A 19,572-nucleotide genomic window follows, 5' to 3' on the forward strand; every position below is an offset into this window, starting at 1 on the left:
TAGAATTTGTAGAATATAGGTGTGGAGAGTTATTCATAGTATTCCCTTATTATTTATGTCTGCAGGGTCTATAGTTTTTCCCCCGATATAGGTAGTTTTTGTGTTCTCTCTCTCACTCATTTTTTCCTTTTTCAGGCTTGCTAGAGGTTTGTTCTTAAATAAAAAAACAAAAACTTTTAAGAGAACTGGCTCTTGGTTTCATTGATTTTCTCTGTTTTTCTTCTGTTTTTAATTTCATTGATCTCTTCTCTTATTTTTCTTATTTTCTTTCTTTTACTGGTTTTGAGTTCATCTTGCTCATACTTTTCTAGATCGTTGAGGTGAGAACTTAAATTACTGATTTGAGATGTTTCCTCTTTTCTAATGTAATTACTTACATGTGATAATTTTCCTTCTCAGCACTGCTTTAGAAGAGCTCTACAAATTTCAATATTTTGTATTTTCATTTTCATTCATTTCAAAATATTTTTTGATCTTCTTTGACATGTCCTCTCTGACTCATTGATTATTTAGAAGTGGTTGTTTATAGTTTCACAGTGCTTGCATGTTTTTCTATTACCTGTCTGTGATTAGTTTCTAGTTTGATTTCATTGTCATTAGAGAACATTCTCTGTGTGATTTTTACTGTTTTAAATTTTCCGATGTGTGTTTTATGGCCTAGAATGTGGTTTATCTTGGTACATGCTCTGTGGGTGCGTGAAAAGGGTGTGTATTCTGCTGTTGTCATGTACAGTGTTCTGTGAGTTTTGACTGGATCCCGTTGGTTGATGGTCTTTTTGAGTTCTATATCCTTGTTAATTTTTCTGTCTAGTCATCTTATCAATGGTTGAGGGAGAGATGTTGAAGTCTCCATCTATAATTATGGATTTGTCTATTTCTTCTTTCAGTTCCATGGGTTTTACTTTATATATATTGCAGCTTGTTGTTTGGTGCACACATATTTAGGATGCTATGTTTTCCTGGTGGATTAGCCATTTATCATTATGTAATGTCCCTCTTGCCTTTACTAATTTTCTTTGTTATGAGGTCTGATATTAATATATTTGTCTGATATTAATATAGCCATGCCTATTTCCTTTTGATTAATGTTTACATGATACAACTTTTAAAATCCGTTTATGTTCAACCTACCTATATCATATTTGAAGTGAATTTCATGTAGACATATGGTCATATGTTTTAATCCACTCTGATAACCTCTTCCTTTTAATTGGTATGTTTAGGCAGTTTCCATTAATGTAGGTACTGATATATTTGGGTTTAGGCCTGATATTTATTTGTTGGTTTTTTTTTTTCTTATTTTTTCTCTCTGGTTTTCATTTCTCTGTGCTCCTTATCTTTTTTTCCCTGTGGGTTTCTTATAGTTCTTAGAACTCTGTTTTTGTGTATTCATAGTGGTTTTTTTTTTTTTCTGGAATTTCTTCGTATGGCTTTTTTAGTGGTTGTTCTAGGTATGATGTTATATATACATATAAATTATTCCAGTCTGCCTGTGTTGACATTTGGCATTTTGAGTGAGGTGTAGTTATTTATTACCTCTTTTCAAGTTCCTTTATCACAACTGTGTATAATATAATTGGCTTAAATGTTTCCTCTCTATATCTTCAGAACCGTATCAGAAAATATTGTAATTCTTTAACTATAAAACATAACTTAGGAAACTCAAAAAGAGAAGTAAAGTATATTTATCCATATTTTTATGCCCTCATTCTTTCTTCTTTTCTGTGGCCGCAGGATTCTTTCTTTTCATTATTGGGTTTTGTTTTTTTTTTTCTATTTAAAGAACTTCCTTTAACTCATTCTTTTAGGATAGGTCTGTTGGTGGAAAACCCTCTGATTATTAATTTTATTTCATCTGAGAATGCGTTGATTTTCTCTTCATCCTTGAAAGCCATGTGTGCTAGATATAAAGTTTGGGATGGACAGCTCTTTTGTTTTAATACTTGAACAATGTGCCACTTCCTTCTGGCCTGCATGGTTTCTGATGAGGAATCTGCTGTGACTAGAATTTCCCACCACCATAGATAAGGTGTCATTTTGCCCCTGTGGCTCCTAAGATTTTTCTTTTGAGTTTAGTTTTCAGAAGTTTGGTTGTGGTATGCCTTGGTGTCAGTTTCAATGGTCCTTTTTTGGGGTACCCTTATTTCCTTGAATCTGTAGTTTGTTTGTTTATTTATTTATTTATTTATTTATTTATTTTGCCAAATTTGGGAAATTTTCAGGCATTATTTCTTCAAGTACTGATTCACTGCTAGATGTCCTCTGACACCATCCCAGAGGGGACAGGGAGTGGTGTTTCAATACTAGTAGGTGGGGTTGGAAGTCCAGGCTCTTCATATGGTCTCCACTGATACCACAGATGGGGGTGTGGTGGAAAGATTTCTTACCACCTGTCAGGGGTGATTATCTCTCTTCCCTACTTGACCTTTTCTCACACGGCTCTGGCTGTGGGCTGGGAGGGGGAGAATGTTGGAGCATGCCATTACAGCCAAGAAAGTTGGAAGTGTTAGCTACCCACTTAGTAGCCTTTGCTGACATGAATAGGGGTGGGGCCACAGGTTTTTTGTGTTGTATTTGTCGAGAATAGAACAGTTATTGCCTGAAATTTTTCTGTCTTGGCAGGCTGACCCTTTTCTTGTCCTTTGGCTGGAGAGAGCAGGCTTTGTTGGGGCTTTTTTTTTTTGTCTGTATCTGTTGGTGTTTCTAGGTTGCTGGATTCTTTAGTTCCATGTGTAGGACATATGAGGTGAAAGGAAAACTCAGGAACTCATCACTGTAGTATTCCTTGGGTCCTGCCATCCCTTATTTGCCATCCCACATACAAGGTTGTGATCTGAGAAGAGGGTGATATCCATATCCTCCTTTGAGAATTTGGTTTTATATCCTGCTTTCATTGTATCCAGGGTGTGGAATGATTCTATTTGGCTACATGTCTTCCATCATTCCTCTTTCCCTGGACCAGATCTCTTGGGACTAGGTTGGACAGCCAAGCGGTAGTTTCTTGAACACATTTTTCTGAGTATCTTAATGAGACTACTTTAGAGACCGACTTTTCCCACAAAAAAACTCTGCATGTGGTTCTTGATAGAGCATATAATATAGTTCCCAACCACAGTTAAGTGTTCAATAACTATGGTTTCCTCCCCCCCATCATTATTCTGGTTACTAAAGTCCCTAGATGGTAAGAAATCCTAAAGGTCAAGGACTTTTAAATTTACATTTACATGTCCCAATCTTTTATAGAATCATTTGTTTTAACATGTATATAATACACACAGAATGCTAATATAGTGTCTAGCTATATTAGCTAGACTGAGCTATTCAGTATATGTTAGTTGCCTTTTCTTCTCTTTTTACTTTCAGATACTGATCATTTGTTGAATTGAAGTCTTCAGAAAAGACTGTACCCCTTGATGCTTAAAAATATAGACACTTAGGTCAAAAACTCAAGTACCAATCTCAGCTCTGATATTTACTAATTGTGAGAGTTGGTCATTATTTAACTTCATTGTACCTTGGTTTTCTCTCGTACCAAATGGAAACAGTAATAGTAACTATTAGAGTTAAATAAAATAATACTTCTAAAGAACTCAAGAGAGTACCTTTAGATACACACATGCTCAATCAATGTTGTGTTTTTTTTTTTTAATTGTTATATAGCAATGTCTTTAAGAAAGTATTTTGGAGTCAAGGCCTGGCTTATTTAAGTCCATATTCTCAGAACCTAGCATAGTGATTGGTACATATCAGGCAGTTAAATGTTTCAGTGTTTCATACGTCAGAATGAATAATTGAATCAACTTGGCTAGAAATGAAATATTAGAGGTAGCATGAAACCAATAGGCATTTCTAACTAATGGGGTTTCCTGGGTACATAAGAAGTAAGTTTGGGAAAAAGGTTCACTTTATGTGTTTTTCTACTCTAGCGTCAGCCCTTGCCACCATTGGGCCGCCTACACAGCTGATTACTTCTGAAGTCACTGCCAGGAGCTTTATGGTTAACTGGACTCACGCCCCAGGAAAAGTGGAAAAATACAGAGTCGTGTATTATCCTGCCAGGGGCGGAAAACCAGACGAGGTAATAAGGAGATGATATTTTCAAACCATTATTTTCATTCCCTCTAGTCTTCCACTGTAGTGAGGACAAGACAGAAATGCATATATGAGGAGATGATTCTGTCACAAACATTTAAAATTCTTTGGACTGAAGTACGTTTGCATGTGTCCACTTTGTTCTCCCATCTCTCTGGTTGTGGCATTTATACCTTCTCCTCCCACCTCTGTCCAATAACCCTCGGGGCTGGTCATGTGTTCATTTCTAACATGACTTATTTTGACTTTTCTTCTTTGTAAAATCAATACGTTCTAAAGCGGAAGGAATCAGTAGTTAATTACGTGGCCAGAGCCCCTTTTTGCTATTCATGTATTCTTTCTACTTTGGGAGTGGTCTGAACTTTCTGCCTTAATGAAGTATGTACGTTCCAAATTATGTGGTCATATCGTCCTCCAGGGTTTGGGATTTCCTAGACATTTGTGGAGAGATTAGTGCCATAGAGAAGCCACAGTAAAGTATCTGTAGCCAGATTTTTTCATGGTTTGGCCATCACAGGAGAGACTACCTATTGCCAGATGACTGGGTCTTTCCCATTTCCTACCTTTGACACAGTAGTCACAGGGAATATGTTAAAATGTGATGAAATTTCCCTTTCTTGCTTTTTTTTTGAAGTGCTGACCTTAACCTTTTGTTGTTCCAACCTCTGATTGACCTCAACGTGTCTCACAATTTTTTATGTATTATGGCAGGATTTTTAATTTTTTCTTGAATGTTAGAGAAGTAGATCTGGGAGATTTAAATCATCTGGACCCCCCCCCCAAAAAAAAGTGCTTCCAGTGATTCTTTTTCATGACTACTAAGTCACTTAAATGCTTCCCAAAACTCCATGGAAAAATATCACACATCAACTGTTTTAAATAGAGGTGGTTAGGATAACAGTTAGCCAGGGAAAGATATTCTCCGTCGGGTATGGATTACTAAGGGACTTTTGGATATATCCCATGAAAGGTGCCTCGCTTCACATAGGAATTCAAGGAGAATTAACTGCCACAGTGGAAAAGAGGATGTGGCACAAGTAAGAAAATATTTAATGAGGGGAGCCTGGGTGGCTTAGTCAGTTAAGGGTCCAACTTCGGCTCAGGCCACGATATCACAATTTGTGAGTTCGAGCCCCGCGTCAGGCTCTGTGCTGACAGCTCAGAATTTGGAGCCTGCCTCGGATTCTGTGTCTCCCTCTCTCTCTGCCCCTCGCCTGCTTGCACTCTGTCTCTCTCTGTCTCCAAAATAAATAAACCTTTAAAAAATAAAAAAAAAATTTAATGAAACATTCTTGCTAGAGATATTTTGCTGTTTGGTTTCAATTCTGCATGTCAATTCAATTCAATTCAATTTCATATTCTCGTTCCTTGAACTGTTCTTTGATCAGGTGGTGGTGGATGGAAGCGTATCTTCTACGGTGTTGAAAAATTTAATGTCTTTAACTGAATATCAGATAGCAGTCTTCGCAATATATGCTCACACGGCTAGTGAAGGCCTGCGGGGAACTGAAACCACACGTATGTATTGAACGTCTGACTTTGTATGGCGTTGCTTCAGTGGCCTTTCCTAAACTGGAATTCCTCTCAGGTTGTCCTGATGGCCATCCTGAATCAAAGTCATAGAAAATAATAGCGGTGCCATACGTGGTATTGGCCCATCCTGTAATTGCACTTGGCAGATGCTGCCTATTGAGAGGGATATCATAAAACTTGGGTATGTTTAGGTGGTTAAGGGTGCAATACATGTATTAACTCAACAAATGTTTGGTGAATGTGTATTATGAACTAATTTAACTGCTGACTCATTCACGTCTCTTCACTGTCTCTGATTGAATGCGTTGTTGACGGGTATCTATTCACTCATATATTTGTTCATTCAACCACCCATTCTGTCATTTACTAAGTGACATGACTGTTTTTAATTGCTGCTTCATGTCAGACTCTATGCTTGATGATGGGTATAAAATAATGGTCAGAAGAGTCTCCTTGCTCTTGACTGGCTCCCAGAGAAATGTGCCCATCACTGTAGTGGGTTATAAGAAACTAGAAGATGTTGTTTCTGCTTTTAAACATTCACTGTGTTTTCCCTCTCAGAAGGGGTTTGCATGGCTGTACGAACATATTTAAGGATGAGTATCATCTGAAAAATAAGCAAGCACGCTGATAAATGGCAGAGGATTAAAAAAAAATTATCTTGCAGTTGCTTTACCCATGGCTTCTGACCTTGAACTGTACGATGTGACTGAGAATAGTCTGAGGGTAAAATGGAATGCAGTGCCCGGAGCCTCAGGATACCTGATCCTCTATGCTCCTCTCACAGAAGGTCTGGCTGGGGATGAAAAAGAGGTAAACACCTGCTGTCTACTAGAGTCCCAGAATCTTTGACTTCCTGAAAATGAATTTTTTAATTATAAAAATTTAATGTATAATACTTAGAAAATTCACATTAGTAAAAAGGGGAAAAAAATCACCTGTAATCCTGCCACCTAGAAATCGCTATTGTTAACATTTACTTAAGTCCTTTTCAATGCATTTTTAAACACAGCAAATGGGAATGGTTTTGTAGTCTTCTGTTTTCATTTTGTTTATTGTGAATACATTTTCTTACCATTAGAGAATATTTTATATGTTCCTTTTAAACAGTTGGTTCGTTGGTTTGTACCAGGTCATGTTTAATTAATTGCATGTTATTGGACATTTAGATAATGTGTTGTATAAATATGCTTTTGTGATCATTCTTAACACGTAACTTCGCAAGGTTGTCAGATTGTTTCCTTAGGATACATTTGTAGAAACGGAGTTTCTTTTTTCAAATGGCATGCAAATTATTAAGGCTTATGCTAAGCATTAGCAAATGATTCTAGAGAAATTTGTTATAATTTATATTGCTATATGCAATTCACAAATGGCTATTTCCCTCTATGTTCACTGACTTAGAAACTTTTTCTTACAAATTTGAGAAGTAGAAAATGCATTGCATTGGTATGGATTATTTTTTTTTGCATGTATTCCATTTTAAATGTTGAATCTTTGACTTTCAAATGATTTAGTCTTTGTTTTTAATTTATAGGGAATGATGAGTATAATAGAGATATTCAAGGAATAAAGAGGAATTGTCTGTAACACTTGGGAGTGTGAGACCAGGCAGATAGAGTGATTAATAGGGGGGGTTCAGAACTCAAGTCTTTGATATTGTCTAACCATTGTCTTTAACATTGCCTCTGGCGACAGAAATGTTTAGGACAAAAAATGTGGTGAATCTGAGTATCAGGAACAGAGCATTGGTGACATGTGGGTTTTTTCTTATTTCCAGGGCTTAGACAGCTTTACTTCATTTGGATTTAATGTTGATCTGAATTATTTTGGCAGAAGGGAGGCTTCAAAAATGATGCTAGAAAGATGATCAGCTTCACCAAGAAGGAAAAAAATAAGAAAGAAAGGAAATACCAGTTCACACCCAGTAGATTAGCAAACAGTTTTTAAAGTCTAATAATAACTGCATATTAGTGAGTGTACAGGAAACAAAATCATTCATGTAAATTGGTATGCAAATTGGTACAGCTGCTTGGAGAATAATTTGAAATAATATCATCAAGTTGAAGATGTGTACCATTTTTTTTAGGAATATATCTTAAGGAAACCTCCTGCAAGGCTTTTTTTGGATGCAAGCACTTGGTCAGAACAGAATGTTGCAAACGACCAACATGTTCATCAATAGAGGAATGGAAAATAGCAACATATTTATACAAACAAATGCCATAAAAAATATAAATATAATCTCTGTCCCCTTATATCAATGTGGATAAACATAGCATTGACAGAGAAAAAAATTGCAAAAAATTATGTTCACATGGTTCCATTTATGTACATAGTTAAACATACAGAACTATATATTATTTACAGATATAAACATAGTAGAAGTAAAAAACTGGATCAGTAAGATGCATCTCATCCCTAGGGTGGAGGTAGTGAACAGAAAGAATGAGACAGAACTTTGGTTTTATCTGAATATATTAGCTCTTTTTAAAATAAGATCGGAAGTCAATATGACAAAATGTTCCTATCTGTTAAATTTGAGTGGTGGGTGGAGGGTGAATTATATTCTTTTCTCCACATTTATTTTCTATATGTTGAAATACTTCGACATTAAAATTTCTAATTTGACAATAACATTGACAGTTGTGTGGCTGGAGACTGACTATGGAGATATTTTTCTTTCTTCCAAAACAAAAATAAAACCATGCTGTGATGCACTTGTCACACTGCTGAGAATGTTGGCTAGTTTCTTTGACTTCAAGGGTCAGAAAAATCATTCTGGAATCAAAAAGCAAATTGCAACATTGGAGGTCAAGGTGGGTTGATTGGATCTCTTCTGAATCCTGGGAGAAAACTGCGATCCCAAGTGCACGGGCCCCTTTGTTGAATGGAGCGACAAAACTGGTCCAGTTCAATCAGGCTTGAGGCAAACACTGGGCACCCAGCCGAGGGAGTGGTTAGAATTAGCCAGTGGTGAGAGGTGCCCACTTGGCTGTGTCCCCAGTTTGCTTAGAGCTTATACTCTTTCTAGACAACATTTGTGACTCAGTTCCACCCACACTCCTTTGAGGACTAAATTTTTGACACTGTTATCCTCTCTGAGATTACTACTTGTCCAGATGTAAAGAGTTATCCTAAAACAGCATGCGTGGTACATTCATTTTTGTATGGTCCCGTGGCATCTGTTCCTAATATAAAGTGACACAAGACAGTGAAAAATTATGACTGAAGCCTGTCTGAATAAGGGGTTGCAAGGAGACAAAATTCTCACCTGAACTCAGTTGCACTCTGGTCACCAGGAGTGGTGCACACTGGCAAATGATCTGATAACGTGTGTTCTTTTCAGATGAAAATTGGAGAGACCCACACAGATATTGAATTGAGTGGGTTGTTGCCCAATACGGAATACACAGTTACAGTTTATGCTATGTTTGGAGAAGAGGCCAGCGATCCTGTTACGGGCCAAGAAACGACATGTGAGCAATTCAATTGTTCAGAAGAAATGCTGTAATAAAAACCCAAATAAATGTTGGGATTCTAAATTGGAAATACTGGTTTAAGTTGAAACTTCTTAAGAGCTAATTGTAACTTTAGAAAATGTAAATTTTATTTAGGGGAAGGAAATGTACTAATTGATTAAAAGAAAGGAGGGGGCAGTCCTAAAAAGTGATGTCCCTGGGTACCTGTTCCTAGGACGGGCATTGTTTTTTTGGTTGTTATCAAAAAAATTTTTTTAACATTTATTTATTTTTGAAAGACAGAGAGACAGAGTATGAGTAGGGGAGGGCCAGAAAGAGAGGGAAACAAAGAATCTGAAGCAGGCTCCAGGCTCTGAGCTGTCGGCACAGAGCCTGTTGCAGGTCTCAAACTCACAAACCGTGAGATCATGACCTGAGCAGAAGTTGGATGTTCAACCAACTGAGCCACCCAAGGCACCCTGAGGACTGGCATTTTTTTTTTTAATTTTTTTCAACATTTATTTATTTTTGGGACAGAGAGAGACAGAGCATGAATGGGGGAGGGGCAGAGAGAGAGGGAGACACAGAATCGGAAACAGGCTCCAGGCTCTGAGCCATCAGCCCAAAGCCTGACGCGGGGCTCGAACTCCCGGACCACGAGATCGTGACCTGGCTGAAGTCGGAGGCTTAACCGACTGCGCCACCTAGGCGCCCCGAGGACTGGCATTTTTAATGCAGTAAGGAAACTAGACATTGTTCCACCATGCTGCTATATTTAACTGGACTCCAGAAAATTTTAGAGCAAAGTGTGCACAATTCTTGAAATCATTCTATTGCTTTTCTCTCTCCTATACTTTCTTTCCAGCCCTTTAAGTATTAAGAGAGTCACTAAGTTCTATAGGCTCTTTAATGACAAATAATCAATGTGTATTGAATTAATGAAAATAATCAGCCTTTGGGGTGAGGAAGCATTATACTTTGTGGCTATGGCTGACAACCATGGTTATTTGTCTTCTAGGTTTTTTTTTTCTGCTGGCCCTTTCAGCAGTATGTCACAGGCTCTCACATCAATGATCGATTGCCTGGGTTAAACTCTAATTGCTCTTCTGCTCCAACTGCGACTTTGACCAAGTTACCTCAATCTTATGACCTATATAATGGGGATGTTGTAATCTCTTTGCAGTCTATTGTCAGGGTTTAATGAGATACATGAGTTATTATAATGATCAGTTCCAGATCTTCTCTGATTCATACAGAGCACGTGATAGACCTTCACAATGGTTTTTACTGTAAACCTGTAAAAGCTCACGAAACTGTCAAAGATTATTGATAAATTTTAATCTGTTGAATTGGAAGGGGGGCCTTGAAGAAGTACAAAAAGCTGTGGAATTGATGGTCAAGAATCTGCAGAAATACCATTACCTCTTTTTTTTTTAATAACTTTTTTTTTAAGTATTTAACGTTTATTTATTTTTGAGACAGAGAGAGACACAGCATGAACGGGGGAGGGGCAGAGAGAGAGGGAGACACAGAATCGGAAGCAGGCTCCAGGCTCTGAGCCATCAGCCCAGAGCCTGACGCGGGGCTCGAACTCACGGACCGCGAGATCGTGACCTGAGCTGAAGTCGGACGCTTAACCGACTGCGCCACCCAGGCGCCCCTACCATTACCTCTTTAAATAGTTTTAAAACAACAGCAAAGTGTTTGTTTTTATTTAGTTTCACAAAGCCACTGGGATTTATCCAGGGCAGGACTCCTACTCATTGAGTCAACAAATATATATTGAGAACCTGCTATATTGGGGATAAAGCCAAGAACAAAATTAATCCCTAATCCTCTAAAATTACAGTATATTGAGTGAGAGATATAGTAGACCAATAAAAGTGCAATATAAAAAATAAACCAGGGGTAAAAGGTAGCATTGGAGTGGAAGGATTACTTTACATACAGTGATCATGGAATACTTCAGTGAGAAGGTGACGTGTTCAGAAAACTGAATCTTCGATGACTCAAAGGTTTCTGGCCTAAGCAGTGGGAAGAATGGAATTTCTATTTGCTCAGAGGGAGAGATTGAGAGAAGATTGGAAGAGATGGCTGAGTCAGTGGTTCAGTTTTGGACAAGTTAAGTTGGAAGTGCCTAATGGATACCTAGATGGAAAGGACAGAGGCCATCAACCTCATTTTCCACATGGGAAATTGCAGAGAGGAGGAGTAGAGTGACTTTGCCAGAATCATATGACAGTTGAATGAAATAGCTAAGACTTAATTTCAGGTGCTCTGGTTTTTGATCCAGTAGGTTTCTTATTTACAGCAGGTCTTAATAATAGCCTTGATTGGAGAAGAAGGGCACAAAGAATTTATCTAAATCTTACTTATTTCTTAGCATGTATAATTTATCAATACTATTCATTCTTTTCAAGGAAATTTTTTTTTGTTAATTTGTTAATTTTCTTTGTTATAAGTTATTATCTGGGTGAAATTTTTCATATATAAGTAGTTGAGAAGTCAAAGATACTGGGGGTTTTGTGGCTTTTTAACATATATGTTATTTAACATTTTAATTATGTTCTATTCCTCTTACTCCAAAGTGCCTTTAAGTCCACCAAGAAACCTGAGAATCTCCAATGTTGGCTCTAACAGTGCTCGGTTAGCCTGGGACCCAGCTTCAAGAAAGGTCACTGGTTATCGAATTGTGTATAACAACGCAGATGGGACTGAAATTAATGAGGTAAACTGTGGATCACAATGTCTTTTTTTAAAATTTTTTGAAATGTTTATTTATTTTTGAGAGAGAGAGAGAAAGAGAGAGTGGCAGAGTGCAAGCGGGGGAGGGGCAGAGAGCGAGGGAGACACAGAATCTAAAGCAGCGTCCAGGCTCCGAGCTGTCAGCACAGAGCCCAACATGGGGCCCGAACCCATGAACTATGAGATCATGACCTGAACCAAAGTTGGAGGCTTAACCGACTGAGCCATCCAGGCGCCCCACAATGTCTTTTCTTTTGGTGGTTGTATATTAGTTTTTAATGGCTGCAGAACCGAATCATCCCAAACTATAATGGCTTAAAACAATACTAATTGTTTATATTATCTCATGGTTTCTGTGTGTCAGGAATTAATGTGTCAACTACTTGGACATGTAGTTCTGGCTTGGGGTCACTCATGAGATGGTAGCCAGAGAGTGGCTGGAGCTGGTGTCATCATAATGGCTCCTTCATTCATATGTCTGGTGCCTGGTCTGGGAAGACTGAATCAGCTGGGAGCCAGCACAGCTCTCTGTATCTCTAAGTAGATCCCTCCAGCATGGCAGCTGTAGGGGAATTAGACTTTTTGCATGTTTGCTCAGGAGTCCCTAGACATGTGTCCAGAGAGACAGGGAGAGAGACAGAGAGAGAGAGAGAGAGAGAGAGAGAGAGAGAGAGTGCAAATATGTGCTAGGTGGAAGCTGTGTCACCTTCTGCCACACTCCACTGGTAGGAGATATCACAAGTCTCTACATGGATTCAACATGGGGAGGAACACAGGTCCCTCCTATGGTGGGAGGCAGGAGGGATGGGAGACATATGTTGATGTGGCCATCTTTGAAGTATATAGTCTGCCCCTGTGGAAGGAGGTGGAGAAGTAGGTGTCTTCCTAGATGTTGTTAACGAGAAATAATGACTGTTATCCAGGGTATCCTTCTGCTGTTGAGTAAACTAACATCTGAAAGATGCAAGTCAGATGAGTTAAATACAAAACTGAAGAATTCAAGTTTTGTGTAGGAAGATGCTTTGAAATAACAGAACTTATTAAAACTCATGATGATGCAGTATCTTATACTCAGTGACTAATACTTTTAATTAATTCTTTCCTTGGGAATATATTTTAACAGGATTGATAGCAGAGTTATTATTATTTTTCCTCAGCTTGGTCCAAGAAATTAAGACCAAGAGGGAAGTATGTTGGATTACATCACTTCTAGTTTCTGACCAAGTAAAGAAACTGTTTTCATTTGCAGAGACAAACTGTTTCCTACAATTAAATCCAAACAGTAGTTTGCAGAATGGCCCCTCATACAGGACATTGGGTAATGAATGGACAATACTGCACATTTGCTGTTATTTGATATTTGTATATATTGTAAAATGATCAGCACAAGAAATCTACTTAACATCCACTTAAAAAATATATAGCTGTTGTGGCCTCTTATGATATTTTATTTATTTGCCTTAATGAAGAATGACCCCAGGCTATTTATTTGTTGAGAGCTACATATGCTTTTTTTGTAGGGTTTTCAATCTTGGAGATGCCTTTGGCACTTAGTATTTCTACTTTGTGTTGTGCTGGAAAACTAGAAAACTGTATTTAGTAAAACTGAATTTAAAGCATGAGAAAATGGACTACAAATGAAAATCTGAGAAAACATTGTTTGAGTAAAATACATAAACAATGTGTGGTTTTGTAACATTTCCATCTTAACTGGTGTGTGTGTGTGTGTGTGTGTGTGTGGGTGTGTGTGTTCTTATTTCTTAATTCTTAACCATGCAATTGAGATTAGATGTGGCTAGACAAATATCTTTTGTTTACATGTAATATTACTTTGCCTAATTTGTAATATTACTGATTTGCCTAATATATGATTTTAAGGGTGAGTATTCCTACCATATTTTAATAACTTTAACTTTAACTTCTATTAATTAAGCTTTTACTTATAGGTAATACTACAATTGGGCTTTTAGGAAATTTCCAATACATTCTGAAATGAACTTTAAAATGTCCCAAATAAAATCTACTTCTATGTAACATGCAATTGATTGTAAGCTTTTGTTTACATGTTATATATCTGTGCTTTACCTCCTGTTCCTCCCAACTTCCTTCCTTCACTTCCTCTTCCTTGTATCCTTTCTGCATTACCTGTCTCCCCGACTGCTTGGAGACCAAGGAAGAAAAATAAAACAGAGCACCCAAATGTCAGTGATGATGATGATGATGATGATGGTGGTGGTGGCTCACACGTGTTGAGCACTTACCTTGAGCCAGCCACTGTTCCGAGAGCCCCCTCATGCAATCCTTAGAGAAACATGCTGAAAACATGTTGTCAAACGGAAGACAGAGCCGTCTTAGATAGCATGTGCTAGGAGGGGATTTGGGGAAACGTACAAGCATGATGGAAAACTAAAGTGCTGCCATTTGAGTTTTATACACGAAAGGCCAGTTTTCAGACTCCAAGGCAAGTCCAGTTCCCGACAGCTATGACTCAACAACAGAGCCCAAAGTGGAGCCCAGTCCCTCTTTCCTCATCAAGGGCTCTATCTTCATCCCTCCCAGAATTAGGCTGAAATTAAGCTTTTAAGCCAGACTGTTTGAAAAATTTTCAAAAATGGTTGCATAACCGTGAGATCATGGTCATTTGTTACCATTTTCCCAAATTCTTCTACATCTTGAAAGTCCTACCAACAGAATCAGTTCCAGAACTTAGTCTAAAACATAATATAACTAACAAAAATACATGACACCTTAAAGGTTTCATTTGGTCAAATAAAATAATCAATAGTTAATGCATAAAATATGGTCTCTTCAGAGTCAAATAAAATGCTTTAATAAATAAAATAGATCTTTTCAACAGATACAAGGATATATGTAGAAACATATATTGAAAAGGTATACACTTACACATATATGCTTTTATATATATAAATACGTATATAAAGGGGCAAAACTGTGTGTGTATATACACACTATTCCCCTTTTCATCTCTTGGTGTACCTGAGAAACTTTAATTTTTAACTGCTTTTGTGGATGTTTGATATCCTCACTAAATTGCTATTGGTCACAGATTTGAGACTTAGAAGTCAAGGCATAAGTATCCATTCCAGTTAGTAGTTTTGTATCTGGAAAGCTAGTTAAAGATCTTTGGGCCTCCTATTCCTTCTTTGTGAAATAGCTATTATAAATACCCAGGGTTTGGTGGAGGGAGGAGGAGGCTTAATAAGACAATGAATGTAAAGTTCTTGACACATCGTGAGTGCTCAGTAGATAGACTCAGCTATTATTTTTTTAAGTTTTTTTTTTAATATTTATTTTTCAGAGAGAGAGAGAGAGAGGAGAGAGTGCGATCAGGGGAGGGGCAAAGAAAGAGGGAGACACAGAATCCAAAGCAGGCTCCAGGCTCTGAGCTGTCAGCACAGAGCCCCACGCAGGGCTGGAACCCACGAACCACGAGATCATGGCCTAAGCCGAAGTTGGACGCTTAACCGACTGAGCCACTCAGGTGCCCCTAAACTCAGCTATTATAATCCAAAACAACAGAAGCAATATGCAAATATAACTTAGAAGAACATGTCTTGAACTCATATTTTAAATAAGCATTTGTCTTTTTCTGTGAGTTGAAGTAATGAAGCCATACTGTAAATAGTGTTTACAAGCGTAGGATTTAGAATCTGAAACATTTGTGTGGAGGTACTAGGTACTAGCTGGTTTTCCACTGGGCAAGTTCCTTAACTTTTCAGAGTCTCAAGTTTACCGTCTTCAAATTAAGCATAAAGATTAGCTAGACTACAAGACTGTGGGCTAACGATTAAGTGAACTAATACACGTGAACCATACAGACAATACCCAAACCAAAGTAAACATTAAATGCTAAGGATGACCTATAATATTATAAGGCCCAGACTCAGAAGAAGATAACCCCGTATTTTCAGTTAACTCCTGCTGTGTAACTAACACCCCAGCTGAAAATGACAATCCATGATTATGTAACCTGGGCAGAGCTCAGCAAGGACAGCTTGGCTCTGCTGCTCCTTGTAGTGTCAGCCGAGGTGACTCTTGCATTCGTGTGGGAGCTTGACTGGGCCAGACCTTCCAAGATGACTTCACTTCTGCGTCTGGTGTCTCAGCTGGGGTAGCTGAGAAGGCTGGGGACGGTTGGCCCTCTCTGGCGGAGTGGCTCAGGGCTCCGATTGTGTGAAAATGGAAGCTCCTCCTCCAGGGCTGACCCTCTCCTTTTTGACCTGTGGTTGATTTCTTAGTGATGCATATGGTTTCTGGATTGGTTCTTAGTTCAGATGAGTCCTTTATTATCTCTCTTATAAAGGAGATTTGGTGTCTCCTCTATGTACTCAAAAGCAAATATAATTCAACACGCAGTACTGAAGGAGCAAAGCAAGGTCCTGCCCTGAGGGGGCTTACACTCAATGCATAGGATATAAAATAATTTCAGGCTGTGTTTAGTACTGGGGAGGGAACAAAAAAGGACGATGTTAGGGGGTAACACTATGAGATAGGTGGAAAGAGAAACCCCCTGTGAGGAGGTAAAAGTTAAGCACAGTCCTGAGAGATGACATAAGTCTAGTTTTGAAAAGAGCTAGGGAGAGAGGGTCCCAGACAGAATGAATTGTGCATGCAAAGGCCCTGAGGTGGGAAAGACATGGACCTGACAGGTCAGTGTGACTGGGACTCAGCAGGTGATTAGAACTTCGGCAAGAAGGGTGCCTGGGTGGCTCAGTTGGTTAAGCGTCCAACTCTTGATTTCCGCTCAGGTCATGATCTCATGGTTTATGTGATTGATCCCTACATCGGGCTTTATGCTGACAGCAGAAGAGCCTGCTTGGGATTCTCTCTGTCTCTCTGTCTCTCTCTCTCTCTCTCTGCCCCTCCCCCTACTCACGTGTGCTCTCTCTCTCTCAAAAATAAAGAAATTATTATTTTTTTTTTTAAAAAGAACTATGGCAAGAAAAAGGATCACTGCTCCAGATAATGCAAAGCCAAGGCTGCGGGATGCTCTGTTTTGGTTTGGAAGGCAAATGATAGCCAAGGAAGATTTTAAGTAGGAAAATGGCTCATTTTAGATTTTGATAAAGGTCACATTGACTGCTGTGAGCAAATCCCTACAGGAAGCTTAGTCACTTTCCCCTTAACTTCAGGTACTCTCAAGGTTAGTCATCGTTAGTATCATAAATAACAGATCTCACGGACATTGCTCTGAATGTCTCTTGAAAATATTTTAAGTGGGATCTTTTTTTTGGGGGGGGGGGTGTCAGAGTCTGCTTTCAGGTAAATAGATTCATTTCTTCAATTCCCCAGAGTCTCTTTATAGCTAGAGTGAGTGTCTTATTGTTAGTACCTCTCTTATAGGGGTTTTGTGAGGGTTAAATGAGAGAATGTACAGAAAGTGCTTAAGCGGGACACCACTTACTCGGTCTATAATATGCCCTCATTGCAACATACGTCAGAGGCCCAAGATCCAACCTTTCAGTGATAAAGCTGCATCTATTTTTTCTCTTAGTTGAGGATGGTTTCGCTCAGGGTTCTGTATTCTAGATCCTGCTTCCATTTCTTCTTACTTTATGGTTTCTTTCTTCATTTTTTGCTGTTCCTATTTCTAATCCTTCCCTTTCCTATACCCTAGGTCCTTATCCTTGGGCTTCATCCCTTATGCCCTCTAAAGAGATCGGTACATATCTTTCCCAAATATGTCTTTCTGTGACATAAAGATAAAGGGATATTTCACACATTTACTATTATCCTTGTATGGATATCCCCTGCATGGCTGCTCATCTGTGCAGCTTGTATAGAAGTTATTGTGTGTTACTTAGTCACAAGTTAGTGGAGACCAGGCCGTGAAACCAAAAACTGGCCACCCCTAGCTGATCAGGCTGGAAACATTAGATTTATTTCTAGTAGCACTGTAAATTGTGGGCACTTTCCTTTCTATGTCTTTAACGGGTGAGAATAATATTGGTTGCAAAGACATCCTGAGAATTAACTGATAGATAATCTATTTAAAGTTGAAGATTAGAAATGTGTAATATAGAAGTTGTTTGTATAATCCAGTAATTTTTGAAGTATTTAGAGCTCAGCTGCCAGGCCAAATAAACTACAGACAATAATAAAATGCCTATACTTCTTGTGTCTAGAGAGTATCCTGTATAGCTATTATGACTTCTCTCTTTTGCAGGTTGAAGTCGACCCTGTTACCACCTTCCCTCTGAAGGGCCTAACGCCACTCACCGAGTACACGGTCGCCATTTTCTCTATCTATGATGAAGGGCAGTCAGAGCCCCTGACTGGAATTTTTACCACAGGTAAGTCTTATTACGGTTTGAAATTTTATAAGAGAAACTATATAGAAACCAGAAGCTGGAGCATCTTCTTCAATTGTGATTTTGAAGAGACTGCATTTTAATCTTTGTTTACATTGTATTATTGTTAACAAATGAACAATTGGGTGACTAGAATGTGTACTGGCTAATTATTTTCTGTCAAAGCAAGGGAAAAAGAGGAAAGATTATCTGAATTCCAAAGGTCCCAGTTAAGTAAATGCATGTTCTTTTGTTTCATGGATCTAAAAATTTCACAGCTTGTATTTTCATGTGTGTGTATTAAGTTGAACTTCTAAAATTGCTGATACCCAATAATGTTTTGACCTGCAGAAATGTTAGTTTCATACTATTTAATGTTTTATTTATTTTTAAGACAGAGAGAGACAGAGCATGAGTGGGGATGGGGCAGAGAGAGACGGAGACACAGAATCCGAAGCAGGCTCCAGGCTCTGAGCTGTCAGCACAGAGCCCGACGTGAGGCTTGAACTCATGAACTGTGAGATCATGACCTGAGCCGAAGTCAGACGCTTAACCAACTGAGCCACCCCAGCGCCTTTTTTTTTTATTAAAATTTTTAAAAATGTTTATTTTTGAGACACAGAGAGATAGAGCATGAATGGAGGAGGGTCAGAGAGAGAGGGAGACATAGAATCCGAAGCAGGCTCCAGGCTCTGAGCTGTCAACACAGAGCCCGAAGTGGGGCTCGAACCCACGGACCGTCATATCATGACCTGGGACGAAGTCAGACACTTCACTGACTGAGCCACCCAGGCACCCCAGTTTCATACTATTTAACCTGAAACATCAATCGATGGCCAATAATGTATTTTCATGCAGACTGAAATACTAATGCAACAATATGGGGTCTTTTAAATACTAAAATAAAAAAAATAAGGCATGACTGCATGAGTTTCCTTTTTGATATATACCCTGGAGTCAATAAATATAAAGCTTTTTTGCCTCTTGGTGGCAACAATTCTGTTGTTTGCTTTCTGAGCTTAACATTGATTGCACTTGGAAAACAGGTGAGTGCTATACTGAGGAGATGAGAAGCTATTTTGGGGACATAAGAAATATGCCCCACTGAGAAATAATGTTCACAGAAAAAAGTTCAGTAAGTTCACAAAATCTCCTGAGGGCTAATTCCAGTTGGGATTTTCCTGGTATCCTGTGAAAGAGTTTTAAAATCTCTGATTTCAGAGGTGCCTGGGTGGCTCGGTTGAGCATCTGACTATTGATTTCAGCTCCAGTCACAATCACCCAGTTTTATGAGTTCAAGCCCTGCATCGGGGAGAGAGAGCCTGCTTGGGCTTCTGTCTCCCCACCCCTCTCTCTCTCTGCCCCTCCCCCGCTTGTTCTCTGTTTCTCTCTAATAAATAAACTTAAAATTTTTTTTTAAATTAAAAAAA

General features: G+C 38.6%; 1 protein-coding gene across 5 annotated transcripts in view; it reads left to right on the plus strand.

Annotated features, from left to right (window-relative positions):
• The window catches only part of COL14A1 (collagen type XIV alpha 1 chain), a 222,287-nt gene that overhangs the window by 70,873 nt on the left and 131,842 nt on the right, over positions 1-19,572 (plus strand). For all 5 annotated transcript variants that reach the window (XM_043601666.1, XM_043601670.1, XM_043601671.1 and 2 more), the window contains exons 10-15: positions 3,927-4,078; positions 5,481-5,610; positions 6,293-6,438; positions 8,975-9,104; positions 11,675-11,814; positions 18,019-18,145. In XM_043601666.1, the coding sequence (XP_043457601.1) occupies positions 3,927-4,078; positions 5,481-5,610; positions 6,293-6,438; positions 8,975-9,104; positions 11,675-11,814; positions 18,019-18,145 (825 nt within the window). The remainder of the gene's footprint in view (positions 1-3,926; positions 4,079-5,480; positions 5,611-6,292; positions 6,439-8,974; positions 9,105-11,674; positions 11,815-18,018; positions 18,146-19,572) is intronic.

This window comes from Prionailurus bengalensis, chromosome F2 (assembly GCF_016509475.1).
Source record: "Prionailurus bengalensis isolate Pbe53 chromosome F2, Fcat_Pben_1.1_paternal_pri, whole genome shotgun sequence".
Classification (NCBI taxonomy): domain Eukaryota; kingdom Metazoa; phylum Chordata; class Mammalia; order Carnivora; family Felidae; genus Prionailurus; species Prionailurus bengalensis.